This window comes from Anopheles moucheti, chromosome 2 (genome assembly GCF_943734755.1).
Source record: "Anopheles moucheti chromosome 2, idAnoMoucSN_F20_07, whole genome shotgun sequence".
Taxonomy (NCBI): domain Eukaryota; kingdom Metazoa; phylum Arthropoda; class Insecta; order Diptera; family Culicidae; genus Anopheles; species Anopheles moucheti.
This window is the reverse complement of record NC_069140.1, coordinates 72,549,423-72,570,802: the sequence shown is the minus strand read 5'-3', so window position 1 is coordinate 72,570,802 and position 21,380 is coordinate 72,549,423. Positions and strand designations below refer to the sequence as shown.

The 21,380-nt window shown below is 40.2% G+C and overlaps 1 protein-coding gene across 3 annotated transcripts in view; it reads left to right on the top strand.

Moving 5' to 3' along the window:
- Positions 1 to 13,157, top strand: part of LOC128298440 (plasma membrane calcium-transporting ATPase 1) — a 52,257-nt gene extending 39,100 nt beyond the window's left edge. For all 3 annotated transcript variants that reach the window (XM_053034189.1, XM_053034191.1, XM_053034188.1), the window contains one exon: positions 10,933 to 13,157. In XM_053034189.1, coding sequence (XP_052890149.1) covers positions 10,933 to 10,970 — 38 coding nt within the window. In that variant the 3' untranslated portion in view covers positions 10,971 to 13,157. The remainder of the gene's footprint in view (positions 1 to 10,932) is intronic.
- The last annotated feature ends 8,223 nt before the right edge of the window (positions 13,158 to 21,380 follow it).

Sequence of the window (21,380 nt, the reverse complement as noted above, 5' to 3'; positions counted from 1 at the left end):
CCTTAATCCATTGCCATTGGTTTTTTTTTTGTTTCGGTAGCGATACAAAGCTACGGTTAATTGTTACACACGGTCCTTGCACGAAGAAAAAAAATTTAACTAAAATACATATACCACACAGCAAAACGTTTACATTAAGTAACAACAGAACACTTTTTAGATACTAGCAGGGTTTTTTGATAGAAGTTTTTTGAAGTCTTTTCCTGACTGACCGCATAGTTTTTGGACGAAAATTCTCTCATGATAACAAAAACGGAACTTCAGGACAGTAAAGACGGACGGTAGTTTTGAGATCTATTATCGTGTTTTTTTTTTCTCTCCTTCACACCACCTTTTTGCTAGAATAGATAGAGCACAATACTATTAGGAATTGAGGCAAACCGTTACGAAATGTAACGAAGAAGAGAGGCAGTTCGTTTGAAACATTGTTACTCTTGGGCGTCGACCCGTTATCATAATATTATCGTATTTTCGAATTTGCTATATACCGTTTGTCCTTTTCGGATATTTAATATAAAAGCCGCGCTGTAAAATGCGTAGGGAAACAGGGAAGGCTAGGAAGAGGATAAAAAGAGCCAGTTGCTGGTAAGGTTTTGGCTGTTGTCTCCGAAATTGTTTGCCCCCGAAACGATGGAGACGCCTGATCTTTCAGCGCCTGCAGTTCCCTTGCGCGAGAATGTGGCGGTGGTGCGGAGAATCAGTGGAATTGTGTGCCGATCACTACTACGAACATAACGAGTTACTTAATACGACGTTCGAAACCATTTGTGTGTGTGTTTGAAGTCGTAAAGTTACAGTCACTTACAGCAAACAAAATAGGTTAGGTGATTAAAACGAAGAATAATCATACGATATTTAGCGAACAGGGCAGGCAAGGATGCAGAAACGACAACAGGTTATAACAAATGCCAATACTTATTGCAGGATGCAAACTACTAATAGAATGTACCATTTAAAGACGAAACTATTGTGTCAGTACTAAACACGCGCAGATATACTAATATAATAAATAGACACGTAAGCTCGTAAGGTGTTACTACGCCCCCAAACACACGACCCATTCATGGACACTTACACGCGTACACATTTTTATTTAGGGACTTTATCCTTACACACACACACACATGTCCTGTGTCACTAACCTGGTTTTTGTGCCTCACGGTTGAATTTCTGAAATCGCGGAACCTCATTCAACATTGTGCTTCATCTTACTGTGGTGAATGTCAACTGTGTAGTTGTGCGTTCTTTCCAATTGATGAAAAAGGCAATATTTTGCAGCAAGTTTAACTTTCTGTTCGATTGTTGTACACAATGCTAGGGGAAAAATGGAACCCAACGATGGTGCACAAAGGATAGGAAACATTTACAGACACAGTACTCAAAATCCAGCACTCAACTCGCAATGCCAAACGCATGGACGGGACATGGAACGATGATGACCGGGACAGATCAATACGGATGGCAATCCTGAAGGACGACGGCTACTGCAACAACCACTACCACCACTTCCACGACTACCACGACTGCTACTACTACCTTCCTACCTCCTACATGAACGCACACAAACACACAGCGGACTCCCACTTACTTACCGACGCTGGAAGATGAACGGACGGACACACGATGATAAAGAATGACCCATGGCGGCACGGACGGGATTAGTGGATATGATTTACAAAACAAGCCCAAGTGCATCGAAAGCAGATGTTTCCAATCTAAACCAATAGTGCACATAAGATTGGACTCTTTGAAGATGTTTTTGCATTGGTCGCGTAAAACTAAATGTATCCCAAATTGATGCTTCTTTGAATTGATATTCATTATCATTTTAAACGAAACCAACCCGAATCTTTGGGGGTCATCTGCCTTTCGAAAACTTGGTGCTACACAGTGCAGACAAAACACATGCAATCGTTTCACAAAACCAAAACACCACTGCATTAACACAGCGACACTAGCATTGCTCCCATTTCCTGTGTCCAGGATAGAGTTGAACGCTTTGGTTAAGCGCATAATAATGTGCAGGGAACAGTAACAAAATAAAACGTAAAACGAATTGTCTGTTGATGAAATAAAGCAACTGGAACCGGGGAGCGCAGCAAATGCTTCTCCACTGGCGGTGCCAGAAGCGAGAAATTTGCGTCCGATAGGAAGTTACACAGAACATTTGTTAAACTGTCAGTATGTCGGTGAAGCTTCACCATTGATGATTTTATCGTGTAGCGTCATTTTGATTTCTTTCCGTTCGCGTTGTACTATTTATGAATGTATAGAGATTTAACTTTTGTTTAATGGTTTTGTTTCATTAAAGTTTTGTTCCTTAAGCGCATATTACCGTTTCTTAAGTTCTTTTTTTGTATTCGCTGTTAAGTATATGCGTTTGTTTTGCGGCACGATTTGCTAGCTAGTGTACGATTACTGTATTTTGGTATTTTTGTTTTTTTTTCTGATTGGTAAATAGTTGCATAATGCGTGTGTGGTCGTGTGTGCGTGTGTCTTACTTTCCTGTTCCTGTACCGTTGTTAATAGAATGTTAGCAATTGCTGATAGTTGTTGTCCTTCAATAATCGCACGAACGGTAAAGGTGATGTTGCAATTGCTATTGGCTGCCCAGCTTCGGCCGCACCGGTCAACTGATTCTTGTCGTTTTTATGGTTAGCTTGCGTTATCTTCCCCGATGCGTTTGCCGATTGTTTTTGAGATGATCCATTTCGTATCGTTTAATCACTTGAATGCATCTTTTAGATATAGCTCAAAGCTTGAACCCCCGGGGTACGATGTGTGCGTATATGCGCGGTTTGTGATAGATTTCATTGAGGCCGGAAGCGTCCGGAACGGTTAGTGTTGCTTTTGCTGCATTATTTGTCGTGCATCGTTTAATTACCACTTCTTCTGCGAATGTCTCCGCTGGTAATGAAAGAGTTGCCATCGTAAAAATAATGCTAGTAGCCCGCTTGTACACGCGAATGACGTTGTTAATAATAATAAGGATGCCACAGTCACATGGTGGATACGATGCAATGAAGTATTACTAGAGCCTATTCAGATCGCCAATTCGTGTTGTGTTGTTGGGATGATCCTCGATGAAGCTGTTCGGTTTTAACCGTTCGGCGGGTATCCTACAAATCAACAACAAGCTCAGAGCTTTGTGCTATCCCCATAAAGAGAGACGTTGCGTTGCCTAAAGCAAAGCGAAACAAAAAGTTCTTAACCGGAAAGCTGTGTGAAGGGAAATGGTACTGCTAGTACTAGTACTTTCCATTCTTTCCGAAGATTTGCGCCCCCTCCTCGTTGATGTTGTTACTGTTGCTGTTACTTAGTTTAAGCTGTAATCCTTAATTAACGATTATCGATTAATATGTCCCGCTTCCCGGTGCACGTTGTGTTTAGGTGTTAAGATATAGCAAGCCAGGGAAACGTTTATCAAGTGTTTTAAAACAGAGCGAATGCGTAATACTACTACACTACGTAATACTACGATGGAAAGGGAAAGCGAAAAGAGGAATGTTTGCGGTAAAGAGACAGGATCACGTTTTGTTTCGTTACGCAAGTTGCGATTTATTTCTATGTTTCGTTTGTGGTTTGCGAGATCGATCGGCCTGGTCCCCTGGTGAGGAAAGACGAAAAAAAAAGAGAAAACACAAGAATGTAATGCGTTTGTAATTATTATTTATTTACCTGTATACACTAATATATAATTATGCCGCCCGAAAGTGAGCCCTCCTTTAGTGCTCTTCTCACCTCCCTCCCCTTCGCTCCTTGTTTTTTTTTTTAATTTTAAATGTACGCTAATATTATTTACACTCATGCATGTACACACGCGCGCGCGCTTGAGGAAATGTTACGGATTTAATAAAATGTACTGCTGGTAGGTAGAGGGGCCCGTCTATCGTCTAACGCTGTATGATCAAGATCAGTGTGCGCGTTATAAAATAATTGGAAAACACTTGTCCATCCGTTTGCGCTTAAACGCATCTCATCCGCATCGATTCGGAAACGATTTAAACTAACACGCGGAACACGAAGGTCTTTCGTATCGTTTCTCTTAGTTTCGTTTTAGTATATTTTGTAAAGAAAAACAGAACATTTTTACCTAGTGTGTTTTAAAACGGCCAATAAAGTTGAAACAAACAAAGTGACTCAAACATTCGCACACAGTTTTGCACGGTACGGTAGCTTCGCACACCTAGCGATCTTGTAGGAGAAAAGGGAATGCCGTCCCGTTTGTCCCAATGGAAGTGTGTAGAGCACGTACACCGAAATCGTTGTCTAACAGAACTAGCAGCACACTGATGCGCAGCGCTCCCCCGTACAGACGCCGCTTGGATTAACCCGGGTCAAGAGAAAGCAAGCAAGCAAAGAAAAACATCAATGAGATCGAAAAGAAAACCAAAACAATCCCCTCAACTCTACTGTATGTTTAACATGTTTGGCTCGCCTGTGGATGGTTTTTTTTTGTTGTTGATCCTTTCCTTGCCCCGTTTGTTGTTGTATGCTCGACCCCCCCCCCCCTTAAACTTATCTATTTTGTTCACCTGTGTCGCTCGAAATTTGGTTGTGGTATCACGGTTCGCAAGTCTTTAATTTTTTCTTATCCTGCATTTGTTGCTGCATCCTTCTCCTACCGGTGGAATGACACTGCTGTAAAGTAGCAAACGATAAGTGAGTGTTCAAAATTTTGTTGCTCGCGGAAGCAATTGTGTATATGGTGTGTTTCGATGTTGCCGGAATTATGCTGCCCTGCTGTTCACAGTGTATGCTCGTGTACGGTGTATCTAAATGTATCTGTTCTACCCCTAACTGGCATTTTGTTACTTTTTTCTTTCGTTTTCTTTCGTTTTTTTTTTGCATTTATGTTACAACTTTAATACAACTTTCTTTTTCCTTTTTTTCAGCTAGTGCAAGTACAAGTAGTGCAAATAATGATGTATGATTTTCTTTTCCCTTTTTTTGTGTACGTTTTCTAATGTATTTTTTTAAGTTTTCTTTTTGTTTTATTGTTTTAGAGAAGGAAATACACACTTACAACACTCATTACTAACCGTAGCAAGCTGACGCGGCTGCTTCCATCTCCCTTTGCTGGTCTGATTCTGGGTACAAACAAAAGCTTAATGATTAATACACCCGGGGAAGAAAGAAACCAGACTTAAAAGAAAACCAGGAAATGAAAGTAATCAGATCAAGAAGAGCAGAAAATCATGCAAACAGGAAACAGTAACGGAAGGAAAAACGATAGGGTAGAAACCCCCCCACCATATGAAACACACAGACATGCAAAACACTTCAACACTGTTCACAGAGGATGGGTGCGCGCTGGTCGGTGATGATGGTGACAGGAAAAACAAAACCAAAAAAAAAAACGATTGATCAAAAGCAAAATGAAGTGCGCCAAACTGGCCACAAAATTAGGCGACCAAAACCTCCCTTACCCCCCCAAAAAAAAGAAAAAAAATGATGTAAACCAAATCTCGAAAACGCATAGTACCAATCTGATAGTGGCTGATAGGGATGAACTGCTGCTGTACAGTGTTCGTACGCTCGTTTGAATGTTTCTGTTTTCTTGTATGTGTTTTGTCTGCATGTGCACTACCGAATGCCGTGATGAACGTGATAAATAACCGGAAAGGCAATTTAAATACTGCATTACAAACAACAACAGCAACAACAATGAAAAGCATTAACGGAACGACACAACCATACGGAATGCGGATGCTAATAGCAATCATGTAAATCGTGGCGATGCATTAAGGGTTTTTAGACACTCGATTATAGGTGTACATGAATGTGATGTGGTTGTCGAATTGGCGCTGTTTCATTATCCCGTCTGTTGCAATCAACGCTGTATTGAACGGCGTTCAATGTTGCCTAATAATCACATCCTTTTTATCTCGCGTGTGGAAGAATGTATTATACAAACATGTTTTAAGTTTGATTTCCGTTCGCTGTACTGCAACCGTAGGACGACTCGTGTTTCGTTTTCAAATTCGGATCTTCCTAACTTAATTCGTAGCATTTTTTAAGGTGACAAGTCAGTTAGTAAAAAGGCCACAGTTTAATGTGCGTAAAAATGCGAGTTATTAAAGTTATTGTACTATATTCAGTCACTTTGTACTTGATAAGACCCAGATAATGTCGTTAGTTCACTTTATTTTCATTGACAAAAACATTGAAGCTAAGGTGAATATGACATATTTGTTTGGAACTTCAATCTCATATCCTCGAGGTTTTGGTTATTATATTAACCTAAAGGTGGATTATCCATTTGAATGTTTGATCGTTGCTGAGGTGGTGTGAAAACTGTCGTTGATACCAATAAAACCTTAAAAACGCCTCCAGTGCGTATCCAAGTGGCTCATAATACGCAACTTTTTAGTTGATCCCACCGCGCATCAAGCATAACATTATTGCCATTAATACTTCGATTTAGAATATTTTGCAATCGGATGGCCCATTCTTCGATTATAAAAATAACCCCAACAATGTTACATTTTAAGTGTTGTTCTGGAGATTTACATTACAGAACACATGGATGTGGAAGAATATTCTTTTTTTTTTTTCGTGTGACAGTTTAATGAAGTACATAGAAGAAAAACCATGCTACGAATTATGTTTCGAAAGATCAGGTAGTTTTATTTTCCTCTACAGCAATGTTAGTTCTCGTAGACGGTATCGAATCCTTTCATAGACATGCCACAATCACCGTTCATAATTGATGTTCCCCCAATGTATATGTGTAAGTTGGCATTACAAAACACACACACTCACACACAAACACACACACAAATGTCCTAAAACCACCCGTAGATATAGCACCATCCCACATTTAGTAGTGTGCGTTTATTGTTGTGTTAAACCGTAATTGAAAAACAAAAATTCTAACTCCATGGTGTGTCCATACACATACACGTACGTGTCCACCGGTCGGTCGGTGGATTGTTCGGATGCGTTTTTAGCAACCTGCCTTCTCTGGATTCCGGTGTATTCCTGTGTTTTGTGTCCACCCTTGACTCACGCCAGCCTCCATCCATTTGCTGTGCCCTTCATAGCGCGTACTGTGCCTGTGTATGTACGTTATTCCTTTCATCGGTAAACAGATGCGTAGAGCCTTTGCCTGCTTTCTCGCCCGTTTGCTCACGATGATGCTGGTGATGGTTCGGTGCTTCTGCTCAACGTGAAAGGATTGCACAGCCTGACATGCCCGCTCGAATGCTCGCTGCCAGCTATTTGCCCAGCTCTGTGGACAGGAACGGTGGCAGGAAACGGCCGAATGTGGGGGGGGGAAAACCCCATTCCAACCAACCTGCATCTCCTCCATCGTTCAGTGTGCGAACAGCGGTGGAACAATGTCGTCGGGATCCTCAGCAGTACCAGTGCATTGATCGGCCTGATTTGCTTTTATTTTACTTTTGCGTGCAGCAGTCGCCACCAACGAGCAGTCAACTTAAATGCGACGCTTGCGCAAACCGCAAACGAGCGCTGGCCCGTTCATTGCAGGCACTCTGTTCGATGATAGTGAAAACCTTAATAGCAAATAGCATCGCATCTTACATTTGCATCAGTAGCTGTTACATTGTTATGAACCCCACCCCCCCCGTATTGTTATCGATTGCCCCCAACGCTATGCCCCATGCAATACTAAAAGCTGCTGCAATGTGCAATAGAGGAGTGCATCTTCTCTACGAATGTAAAGCATACCCTAGTTAGTTTAGCTGTAGAACCGTTCTGTTCTGTAAGGTGTAAGAAACACATAAACAAACTTAGCTCTATATAACACTACATTCATCACAGCATATATTTATATATATATAGTTTAACACTGTTAGTTTCGTAACAAAAAAAAATACATGACCTGTCATTAATATTGCTTGTCCATATTTTAGACTCTGTTGTTCGATTTTGTTCCCTTTACCGTTTGTTGTTCAATGCGCTGAAATGCCGATCAACTGTTAATAATTTTCCATCCGTTTCCGTAACTAATGAATGCATATGTTTGCACTATTAAGTTTTTAAAACCTCCTTGCCCTTCATTTAAATTACTTACCAATACAGTTCACACCAAAGTTATGTGTTTTCGTTTTAGTTTTCGTTTTTTAAAATGTATGCCTGCTTGAAACTAATGTATTGTTTGCTGCGAAAAGAAATCAAATACAAGACCATTAATTGTTTTTAAAAAACCGTTATTGAGAAGCAACACACGGACTGAAGGATTTCGCCTGTGTGGAAGAGTGTTGCAAATATGTTTAGCTGGTGGGATATTGCAGTTATATTATGCAGGCACATTTATTCCACGTTGATCCAAATGGAATGATTTTGTTACGATTTTTATGTTGTTTGATTTTACTTTACAACATATTCTCCCACTCTCTCTCTCTCGTTCTCGCTCTCTCTTTCTCTTTCACTGTTTCTTTTCATTCCCTGTATCTTTCTCAACTGTTAGTTCCACAGACACACAACAGACACACCAACACGTATACACAGCGGTTAGAAACACTACAAATTATACAAAATAACATTCCCTTACAATAAGTGTTCCCGCAAACCAAACAATTCGATGTGTGTTACTCAACTTCTGCCCTTCTGTCAATGTGTCTCTATCTTCCCTGTAACGTTCTCTGATATGTGGTTGAGTTTTCTACTGTTTTATCTTCTGTTGTTTGTTTTTTTTCTTCTTTCAAACTCTTCTTATGTTTTATATCTTTCTTTTAGTGCAAAATCAATTGTCCTTTTTATTTTTTTGCCTAATTTATTGACGTACAGTTTTTCTTTTTTACATTTGTTCACTCTCTTTCTCTCTCTCTTTCTCTTTATTCCTTTACCATCACAACTGTTGCCAGTATTTTTTGTTGAACATTTGTTACCAGCTTCCTTCTACCTTTACCAAAATGTTTGTGTTTTCGATTATACTCCAGTATCTTATTCTTGTAACCTTTGGTTCTGTGCGTCGGAACTGAACACCCAAGTTGACTGTTGTCTCTTGACTTGTCTGCGTCTTTGACACTGATAAAACACTGATTTGTTCGGTTAACCACCATTTTGAAACAAACCACTTCCGCATACGTTTACTAGTTACTACTCTGGACCGATTTTGTTATTCATTTTTCGTTTCGAAACCTATACCACTTGCAAGCACCCACAGAATTGGTTGTTTTGTTTAGAGAAATATGAATTGGACCAATGGCAAGCGTTTCTAGGCGACGAATTATTTGTGGCATTTTGCGGTATCCTTTATTGCCTTACAACAAGTTTCTTTAGTATACCACAGTACCCTCGTTGTGCAGTTGTGAATCGTATTGCGGTTATCATTGGGAAACTCATTGAATGGAAATAAAGATACCCAAAAAAAAACAACAGTAACAAAAACAAAAAAAAAGAATAGAAAACAAACAATACAAATACAAACCCATTTTTATACCACAAACTCTCGTAACGCTAGAAGAAAAAAAAAGAAAATCTGTTTCTACTTTATTTAGTTAAACCTGTTATTTCGCTGTCTTATTTTCTATCCCATTACAATCCTTCCAATGAATCCTGTACAACGCTTCCACCCTCTTAAGCTCTTCTTTTTCTCTTCTGTACCTAACGAATCGCTTGGCTATTTTCTCCATTCGTTTACTGTGACCGACTGTGTGTCACGCTCCTCTTTACTGCTCGGCTTGGTGTAATCTCCTTTTGGAACGAACATGTTACATGTATGCAAATGAGTAACTGTCTAAGTAAAAACTTTGCAAATACGTCCAGCGCCGTACATTTGTGATGAGTTCCTTCAGTGCATATGATTGTTGGCATTCGACTTGAGCCTTGAGAATGGTACCAAAAAAAATATTAATTCATTCCCTGCATTTGATCACTTCACACATTCACTTTTGGAATTTACTTGTTCGGTGTTTAGTACCTGAAGATCTCTAGAGTTTCCCTAATTAGCGCCATTATATGTGTGCCTTCTTTGTGTAGTTTCCAAATGGAACACATCGTGTCCTGTAAACAAAATCCATTGAAAACAAAATGAAAGCAAATTAAAATCACCCTTCTGGCACGAAGCGTTCGTTTCGTCTTTTTGCTCCCAGTATGAAAAACACCCATGTTCATCCCATGTATAGCACAGAATACAGCGCATCTATTCCCTTTTTTTTTGTGCGTACAGTTACGTCTTTGCACTGTAAAATATTTCGAAAATTAAAGTTAAATACAATTCAAGAGAATTTATTAACAACTCTCACACCATTTTCTCCCCACGTTCCAAACGAGATTGCAAGAAAAATGCACCACACCTTATTTTATGCTCTTCTTTACTCTCCATTTGCTTACACCTATCCTATCCTATGCAATTTACTACCACTATTACTTTATTCTACCGTTTTGTTTTTTTTCGATCTCTCTTTCTCTCTTTCTTTTTTTACTTTCCCCTTATCCTTTGTGGTTTTCTTTAGCTTGGTTCGGTTTGTTTTTTCCTGCTATTTCACAACATTTTTCCGTTCCATATTCTATCAGTTGTTCCAGTTGTTCTGCTATCTTTTCTTATTCATTTTTCTACTATTCTTCATATCTCTTCTCCTCTTCTGCTCTATTCTTCGCTGGTTCTATTTTCTGCGCACGCTCGAAGGAGATTCGCGGTTGCATGATTATCTTACGATCGTAATACCCCCGATATCTCCTTCATGTTCTAACTTTCTATATAAATACACTTACTACCAAACCTTCTGTATCGCTATCACAACAAAAAAAAACTGTCCAACCCTATCTCTTCTTGCATATACAACCGACCAAACTAACGTCCTTCCCACACACCTATCAACCCTGCCTTTCCTGCTCCATCTCTAACCCACCGGCCACCCCCCACCACCTTTTCCAATTAACCTCTGAAAATCAAAAATCGACAGCCTGAATTATACTGAAATTTCTCTCTCAACTTTCCTTTCTTTTAATTTCTTACAGAGAAATTCGCGGTATGGACAAAATCGACAACAGTCTAAAATCAGAATCCTTCCTTTGCTCTTGAATGTATGAGATCGAAATATCGAGATATATACAGAGAAAAGTAACAAAAAAGAAGAACAACACACACACACAGTGCAAGCGGGTCAGACACGTTTCGCAGAGATAGGGAGGGAAAGACGGAGGGAAGCTAAGGGCAAAAGTAGAGGAAATGTCGTACTGTGTGCGTGCCGCAGTAGTGTGGACAGAATGGTGATGCGAACCGCGCCGATTATATGCTGTGGATTCTGGGGCTAAGGGGTTATGGTAAAACCGTACCTAGAGCGAAAGCAAAAGCTCCGCAAAAGCTTCAGCTGTATAGATATGTGCGTGCAAACTGTAGGTGCTATACGAGCTGCCAGTGTATTTAAAGAACCAAACCAATAGTAAACAGTACAGGCGGCAACGGCGGCAGCAGCAGCAGCAGCAACAACTACAACACAACAGTATAATAGTATTCGTAGTACACCGTCAAGACGATCGGAGTACGGGCGAGTATTAGTGAACGCAAGCAGACGCATCCTTCCGTTCACTTCACATGCGCCCCCAAACCGGCGACGTTACACCGAAGCATTAAGCGTTTTTAGTATGCGTTACCGAAGCCGGTGATCGTGGATCGTTGAAATGGTACCATCCCTTGTGTTTAATCGAGCTTTCGCGTGACTCGTGGGTTCATCCATACGATAGTCAAAAGAGGACGATGTCTCCAGTCCAGTTAACAGCCATCAGTTCGGAACGGATCTTTGTGGAGTTGTGGAACGTGTAACCGAAACAATGCTGGGAACGAGCGTGGGAACGAGACACAAATCCTCCAATCAACCACATTGACATTGCAATGTTTGGACGCGACAAAATGGTTGGCACCCGCTGGAACTTAGAGTTCTTTTGATAGCGAAAATATTGAGCAATAGCAAGAGAATAACAAAGAGTAACGGAAGCAACAAACCAAAAAACGTCGAAAAATGCTACTTGTAGGAGTTACGTTGGAGGAGCGAATAATAGTTATCAGAACCAAAGAAAAGGGAAAAAAATAATGCAAGATCATTTAATTTATAACTCACAAAACATAAACAAAGCAAAATGAAGAAGAAAACAACACATGCAAACAAATAGTCGTTTAAAGAGAGTATTATTGTACGGTTTGGTGTTTTTTTTCGAAGACGCGTAAGCTGCAAGGAAGAGTTTAATATAAAAAGTACTTACACGTATTACTAACGCGTCACGATACGGGGACGTTACATACGAAAAAAACACTACCTAGAGACTACTGCATAACGCGTAACGTAATGTTGTGTGTATGAAACACAAACACACATCTACACACGCCCAGCGAACTCTTTCACTCACACACACACACGTACACACGGACACATACAATCATACACAGAGGAATCAAAAATCGATTGTTAGTTAAGCAGAATTACAACTCATACCGTATTTAGGATTACTACACTAGTGCACTACTTTAAAACCCCAACAAGCAAAGGCCAGGCTCTCTAGCTAGTAGCGTGTAGTGTATGTTTAAAAAAAAACAACTAATGGGAAACAAAAGAAGCAATCAAAGTTGAATCGTTTTTTCTTTTTCCGGCTTTAAAACCGGTGCGAATTGAATGTGAGTCACGAGAAGGACAGAAAGGACGAGGCTGGGGGACACAAATGTAAAGCAGAAAAATGGTGCAATTATACCATTGATGATTGTTGAGGTGCGGCGCGTGTGTTAGCCAGAGTGTCATGGCCGCGGCCATTCGTAACATACGGGTTTGAGAAGCTACACCGTTTTTTCTGTCGGTTCGCGGATTAGTTTCATTCGGTGCGTTGCGGTGCAAGCGTTACAGACACGGCGAGCCGCCGGCAGAGGTATTGAAGCGAACCAAACGACCACACTCTAGCCAAGCAGAGGTGGCCACCATCTTAGGCTGTCGGTGTAAAGCACCACACACACAGAGTCGGTACAACCAAGAGCAACGGTAGGATCAGCTGAACGTTGAATTGGGAAGTTGGCAGTAAAGAGCGGGAGAGAGAGAGAGAGAGAGTACCCCAATGGAATCGGAAAATTGAAATTTGAATTTTTCGCAAATTGAAAAATCAGTACCTCTGACCCGCCCAAAAACAAATCGCAAACAAAAATCAAAACAACAAACCTCTCCCCCCTCCATACCAGCGGTTAAGCGGTTATGGGCATGATGAAGAGATACGGCTGGATAGCAGCGCGCGGTGGAAGATGTTGGTGTGATGCGATGTGACATGAAGATGTGTTGGTGATGCGAGAAGATCTGTGATAGTTTAGCATTGTTGGTCACACCGGATACCCGACCGGCGCGACCGGAAGATGGCCGATGTATGTGCCGATGATGTTTTTGTCGCTTCATACAACAGCACGGGACGGTTCGCTTACAGTACCGCTTTGCCGGCTGGCCGTCTGTCCGTTTTGAACGCACGCGTACACGGATGAAGAGAACAAGGTTAGAGCCCACAACAACGCTGTGTCTACGTGTATGTGTGTGTGTGTGTGTGTGAGAGAGAGGGTATGAACGTGTGTATGTGTGCGAGTGCATGTGTGATGGGAGTAGTGATTTCTAGTTTCCTCGTACGATCGTTGCCCGTTCTCGGTTATTGCGTTCGGTAGACTTAGTAACCAAGTACCGTTTCGTTCGTTAGTAAGCTTAGACACTTAAGTAATCTAGTAGGCATGTATATGCAGTAGGAAAGGAGACACGCACGGATACGGCGTCGTACAGTCAACCTCACCCCCCTCGACGAAGAAAGGGACGAGGTCGAACAGCGGGCGATTAGGCACCGTGGCAACACTACCAGTTACACTTGAAGTGACAAATTTCTATATCTTAAGTAAGAGATACAGCACTTTACTTAGTGATAGAGTAAGTATACACAGACCCACTACTACACACCTAGTGCAATACCAAACACATTGGCTGAACATGAACCATCACCACCAAGCTCGTGTTACGTGTACGGCTGACGTACTTATTTTCTAGCTGGAATTCGTTTTTTTGTTGTTGTTACGATACGAAAACGATCGATCGCACGCACGCTCGGCCAGCAGATCAGGAAGCCTGCTGAATGGAGAGGGCATAAAGCACTTTTAAATGCCGAAATACCCCGCAAAAACCCGCAAACTAAACGACGCGATGTTTCTTCTATAGCCGTACGAACTCCCGAAAGTAAATGAAGAACTTAGCGAAGGAACACAAGTAAAAAAACCAAACATAAATATTCTTTCTTGCAAAACCGAACCGTAAACTAAAGCAGAACCGTAACAAGAGTTACATGCAACGCAAAATAACCCTCCCAACGATCCCGTCGAACAACCGGGGAGTTAAAAGTTAAACCATAGAACCACGTTATGTCCGTACGTGTGCATAAGTACAGAAACAAAGTTAATACGAAGGTAAAAACTCTGTTTGTTCCCCACAATTAAAGAAATAAAAAAACACAATCCCCTCACACCCATAAGTGCGCGAGCCCTTTGAATGTAGTTAATTCCAACGTAACAAAAAAGGCATTTTTAATGACAGCAATGGTTCGGATTTTCGATTCTTAATCGCTAGTGAACACTGTGCGACAGTGGAGGCAAAACAGAAACACAGTGTAATGTTAATGAAATCTTTCAAGTACTGTAGAGAAACCCTCGCTCTGTAGTATATAGACGTTTAACGTGAACGGTGAATTGGCCCGTACGTCGAACTGGCAGCAGCAGCAAGCCTGGTGAGCAAAGAAGCGAACACCGTCGTAAAATAGTAAATTGAACTGTGGCCGAATGAGCTATTTAAAAAAAAATGGAAAAACAAACATAACAATGCACGAACCAGATGGGAAATCCACAAGCAAAGCAAGCACGTTTATTGCACGTACTCGAAACTAAACCAAAAAAAAAAAACAAAAACACTCACACACACACATACGATCATAAATGATAAAGTTGTAAGTAACAAAGCGTAACACCAAAGTCAAGGAACTTAAAACAAATGAGAGGAACATTTAATGCCCCCCCTCCCGTAGCGTGTCATTTGCTTCTGTTTTTTTCCTTCCCGCGTTTCCTGTTGCAACGTCGCCGTTAGCGATGTTTTGCTTACTCTGACTGCCCTATCAAAATGGTGCCGTCAACAAAATGGCGCCATCAATCAGCGATAGGTGCGGCAGCTTCCGGGTACTGCTTCACACCATGACCATGTTTGATGTGTTGTTGGGAGGGGTGAAACACAGAAGGACTCCCCAATTGACCCCGTTTTTTTTTTGTAACGATTTTACTCTCACCCGCTCTCTCTTTTCTTTGTTGTCCATTAGTGACCATAAAGCATGTCGGTGGCACCGGTGTGGTTTTCCGTTTCTGTACCGAGGAAAAAAAAGAGAGAGAGAGATAGAGGGAGAGAAAAAAAGAACGAGGAAAAATGGGAAAATGTATAACAAATGCTCGAATGATGTAATATAAGATATAACTAACATTCGGTCAGTCAAACGCCCGCGGGAAGGTGCAAACGCCGGTGATGCATAGTATTAACGGGCCAGTTTACTTATATTAGATAAACGAAAATAGTGAAGCGGAAGGGCGGGCACGGGACGGCCACCGAACATCGCCTCGTGTATAGAGATAATCAAACCACAAACAAGTCATTGGAATAAAGCGTAACATATAAACCTGGGGGTGGTCAAACGTGTAGCAGCAGCAGAACAGGAAAAAGCAAATAGTGACATTATTAGTAACATACGATACTATTAAATAAAACACAACAAGAAACACCCGGCTCTGACGTTTGCGTGCGTGCGTGCCAGCAGCCAGAACTCTTTCTCCCCCTTTTCCTGCTTCCGATTACGTGTTAGCCGGTTTATTAAAACTACTAGGGAAGGAAGGACCCGTTTACTTAGACACTTGTTATGCGTTACTGCGGTTACTACGTTCCCGTTTTGCGTGCGTTACGTTTGTTATTAAGCTGTTGCTCGGGACGGTATCGCACCCGTGCGTTCGTCACGGCCATTGCGTTACCCTTTGCATTGCATAGTTTCTGTAGAAAAAAAAACCGAGTGCAGAAATGCCAAACCATTTGCGACGAAGATATAGCAACTGTGAGCCCTCTTTCGCACATGCCAAAACTTTTGCATGCGTTACAGTTGTTTACGTTAGAACCTCCTCACCGAAACAAAAGCATTAGTATGCTAAAATTATCGATGCTTATAGATGCGAAACCGATACATCCTTATGCGGGGGAGAAGCTAAGTAAAGAATATGAAGAAAAATGGAAGAAATGGAAACATTAATTATGATTGCACCACTGGACGTGTTAAGTTTTTGTGTCCAAAACGTTTTATTGTATTTCTAATTAATTTATTTATTTTTGTTAGTTTTTCTACGCCCTAGAAGATAATCCCAAAGCAAAAGAGCAAGCAAATTGTCAAATCTGACATTTGCATTTGTTTTCATGGCTTGCTTTGTTCTCATAATGGTGAGAAAAGCTTTTTATGAGTTGTTCGCTTTAATATACGTTCATTTATTTATTACTCCTTCTCATTTTACATTTCTCAGATAAGTTTTTTGTATGTAGCAGGCACGGTGGAAAGCTTTGTCAATTTGGGCCAGTCAGTAATGTTTTACTTTTGAAATGTTATATTCACAGTCTCAGTAAATGCAACAGAGCTTTTACTTCAAGGCGGACGGAATGGTTGCACTTGATATGCATAATGTTCTGTTGGATTTTTTTAAAAACTTCTTGATGTTTTAAAGGATGTGTCACCGAGGGCAAGGAAACAGGATTAGGACCTTTCGACTGAGTTAAATAATGTGCCTCTATCATCATACGTCAAACAAACAAAAAACAAGCTCATCCGATTGTCTAAAGGTGTGAAGTTTGTGTCTGTTAAATCAAATAACACCTCCTTTCCTTGTGAAGCTCCTTTAGTAGCGTTTGCTAGCTGGTGTTTGATACTAAAAGATGTACTTCAATGAATATTTGGTACTCCCCACCGTGCCTTACTTGATATCATGCATAATGATATGTTTTATTATATTTTTTTAATTAATCAATTAATTAATATTACGTTCTTCAAACTTCCAGTTATTAAACTTGAATTTAAATTGAAGTTTACCACTTTGACAGTTGACAGTATATTGTCAGCTTGCGTATATTGTTTTGCAAACGGTTTAGTGTATATTCCCATCTGCTCCAATTTTCCGTCTATGACTGTGACCGTGCTGTCTGCTTCCCTAACCCCCTGATAGAGAACGATAATGTCGATATATAGTTAAACAAGTAAAAGAAAACAAGCTTTAAGAGAAGGGAATACTTATTATAAACCGAGCTCTCCTCTCGACACTCGAACTGTAAATCTCGTGTACGTTAGTGTATATCCTAGTCAGTCAGTCGCGCCTCCCATGGTCGACCTCCGGCCGTCACCCTCTGTTCCCTCCCCACAATCCTCCCTGTCATGTTACTTATCGTTATGTGTTGCGTTTAGGATAAATATGAGAAAGAGAACAGGAACTTGAACAAAAACAAACCAAAAAAAAAACAGAAGCCTATCCTTCCAACTGTTTTTTTGAGGCATTATTAATCTGTCTCCTAGCTCTGGTTCACTAAAAAGCCTTCAAACAAACAATCCCTTTTGATGGTGGTGTGTACCGAAACAAAGAAAAGAAACCAAACAAAACAAAAATTAAAAACAAAAAAACGAAACAACAGCAAAGAGAAAGAAGGAAAGGGCACACTTTCAGTAGCCAATTAAAGTGCTAAAAACAGACATAAACAAACACACATGCCGAGAGAAGCAAGTAAAACAAAATGGAAACCGCAAGCGGGGGCGGTGGCGATCGTGTGGGTAAGAAGAAAACTGGATTTTCATGTGTTTTTCGTATTAAGTTTGTATCATAGAAATAAACAAGCAAATAAGAAAATTACAAACCCAAAACAAAGAGAAAATCACATTCAAAAGCGTATTGTATATCTTTAAAACGGATAAACGGTATTAAGTTAGGGTTTAGCGGGGCATCAGGTACACAAACATTGTTACAAAATAAAGATATTGAGAGATTAAAAGAGTAAACAAAACAACAACAAAAAAAAACACAACTTCAACATTATTGTGTGTTTTGCGTGTTTGTATTTCCGAGTCCGAGTGAACAGATATCTACTTTAGAATAAAATCTTGTTACAAGCGTTTGTCTGCACAGAAACCGGACCGGGGTAATAGTTTTCTTTACTTACTTCTCTGCCCGAATAATTCAACATTTGTGCAATAGCAAGTAGAGGGTTTTATTGTGTCACCTCGTCGCGGTCGGCACGTCGCGTCCCGTTTCTCGACAAATGGCACCCTGCTTGTGTGATGAGTGTGTGCGGCCCAAACGTGTCCCTCTTATATGCGGAAACGTCAAACGCTGATACGCAGGAACGACCTTCTACCCAACTGCAAGAGTCTTAATTAGTAAACCAATAGTAAGGCATCAGCGCATCGTAAATCACATCTGCATGAATTGAACTGCCTTCGTTTCACTACGGCTCCTTCCATTTAGTGAGAAGGATCCCATCATCGCACACAGTTATAACACTAAATGGTTAAACGATAAAGCAAAACAAATACATTATATACCACAAACCCCTTTTGGAAATGTAAGCGAACCCCGGAAGCAGTACAGGAAAGAATATAAGAGATACCCACCCATACTTAATGGTTTAATACAAAAAAGGGCGTTATTTTGTTCCTAGCGAAGAGAGAACGCTTTATCGAAGTTAGAGAAGTACATAATATTAGAGTAAAAAACAAGAAAAAGGTAACTAATATATTGAAACATTCGTTATTCAGTTTGTTCGTTTGTTGGCTGCGTTAAAGGAGTATGATTTTCTCTCAAAGGCATCCAAAATAGAAGTATGATTTTCTCTCAAAGGCATCCAAAATAGAAGTTAAAAAAGTACTCTTCTGCATTACTCTATATTTTTACCTTTTTTTCTTGTTTTAATATTGGGTTTGTTCTCTATTCGATAAACCTTACCTTTTTTCTAATATAAAGTTCCACAACATGGTATTGCATTTCCAACTCAAGTTTAGAAATGTTCCATACTGTTTACGGTTTTTTTGTTTCTACTTTCGTATTAACGCTTTGGGAAAAAATTATTCATTGTTTAAACAACACTAGGACATGTTACTAAGAGTTAAGAAACTTAAGAATACTTCACACGAAGGAACCAAATGAATAAGAAAATTAAACAAAACGTAAGGCCAGTAATGGGTGACTCTCGAAGAGTTAGACGGGTGGTAACTAGTCTAAACTAATAGTAGCATAATGGAAGCAAAGTAGCAAGAAGAAAGCATGAAGCGATTTAAATTACACTAAACGGTGCAAACAAAACAGAAAAAAACACTAAAATACTTACTGAACTAAAGAATGCAAATAGAAGAAAAAACACAAAACAAACAAATGCGACGACGTGCGCAAGCTAACCGTATCGTAGTAAAGAGAGGAAAATCTTTAAAAAACAACCAATCAAACACTGGTACACGCGATGCGATGTTTGCAGCATCCCTGCTGGGCAAAGGGGCATTGCGAAGGACATTCGGATGCGTTACAACGTCTAGCCAGCGGAAGCACGTCACGCCCATTTCGGTCACGGTAGCTCTTTGCGTGCGTATTTGTTTTTAAGCACACCGGTGCCCGAACCCGAACCCGACTTTGCATACCATAAGCGGAAGTCTATGAGCCTCTTACCTTAACACACAGCAACTACTCACAACAAGAAACGTAAAACTCAGACGGTGAGAGAAAAAAATACACACACAAACACACGCAGTAAGTGAAAAAGGTTTAAGAAAGAGAAAAGAACATCGGATAACAAAGGAAGGGAGCACTCGAAAGATAAAAAATGATATAAAACAAAAACCAACCAAAAACAAACAAAAAAAAACGTATTGATTTTACTGTACATTGTTATTAATTATTGCAAATTAAAATCATAGATATATTACCTTAAAGAGAGAAAGAGAAAACAAAACGTGAGGGTGGAGAAAAATGCAAGAAAGAGGAACACAACCAAAAACGATAAAAAAAGAATAAAAATGGTTTAAAAAGTACATAAAAAAATACAAACAAATTAAGTCGTTTGAACTTATTTTCCGTTGGTGTGTGAATAGTTACTTTCTCTAATTTTGCATTATATTAATTCTTTTCGAAACTTTTGTTTTGTATTGCATTGATGCAAACTGTACACTCTTTCAACTGGGTTTAGTAGCACAAAGATCCGAACCTTGATGGTTAAACTGTAAGTGAAACCCATCAATGTTAATCCTACAATAACATCCAAAGTCATCAGGTCGGGCTGGTCATGATTTTAATGCTTAGAAATCTCGAAGTAAAATCAGCTGTATTTTTCAGGGGATATCGATATTGAAAATGAATGAAAATTTAACAGAACCAATAATGATGAGTAAGTCTTAAAGCGATGCTGCATAATTCGTATGGCACAGCTAGCTCTGGAGTTACTGGAACTTTCTCTTCTTAACGGAAATACCTACTATGCCATACCTGTCATTTCTGGCTTACTAGACTTATTTTACCACTTAGCCGATCCGTTCGTGTAAAGACTGGCGCAGCTATCATCGTGCCACCGGTCCTCTTACTGGATCATCAACATTAATTTAACAACCACATCAAATTGTAACTTAAGATACACTCCTCTTTCGGATCTAATTTACCACTCTTAGTTTGCCAGCCAACAATCAATCGCATGCTTTTACTGCTGGAACATGTGTACAGGAAGGTGCTCGTCAGCGACCTGTTCGGCACGTTGGTCTGATCAGTTGGACCCGAACCAGACGAAGATTGGGTGCAGCCGCGGATGGAGTTTACTGGGAGCATATTGGCGACCAGACCATCTCATCACGACGTGCTCAACCCTAAAGAATTTCAAGAAGAAGAAGAGGAACCCACTCCGAACTTGGTAAGCACTCTTAGGCAGTCATCACATGATACCACTACAAACTGACTCAGCCATATAGTTTAATAAATACAGCTTTTGTAAAAAGAGCATTTTTGAGTATTAATATATGATGGAATATAATAGGTTAACTTACTCACCATGCGACTACTACTACAGGTATGGCGGCTACAGACTACTACAGGTATGGCGGCGTTACTACATAACGATCGATTTGAAATCCTAGCCACAGCTTATCGAGCGCATTGCCTACATTTAGGCTGACTATAAATTCACCTCGTATGGGTGCATTGCAATTTGCCTACTTTTAGGCGTGATAGCTTTTTTCGTCAATTTTTAACTTTTGGCGATAGATTATCGATTAGCAACGCATGGATGTGAATACCACCGGATGGTTTGGCAAATCCAACGTGTTTCATAGAATAAAACAAAACGCTACCATAAGCAAATTTTACGTATATTCTTTATTTCAGT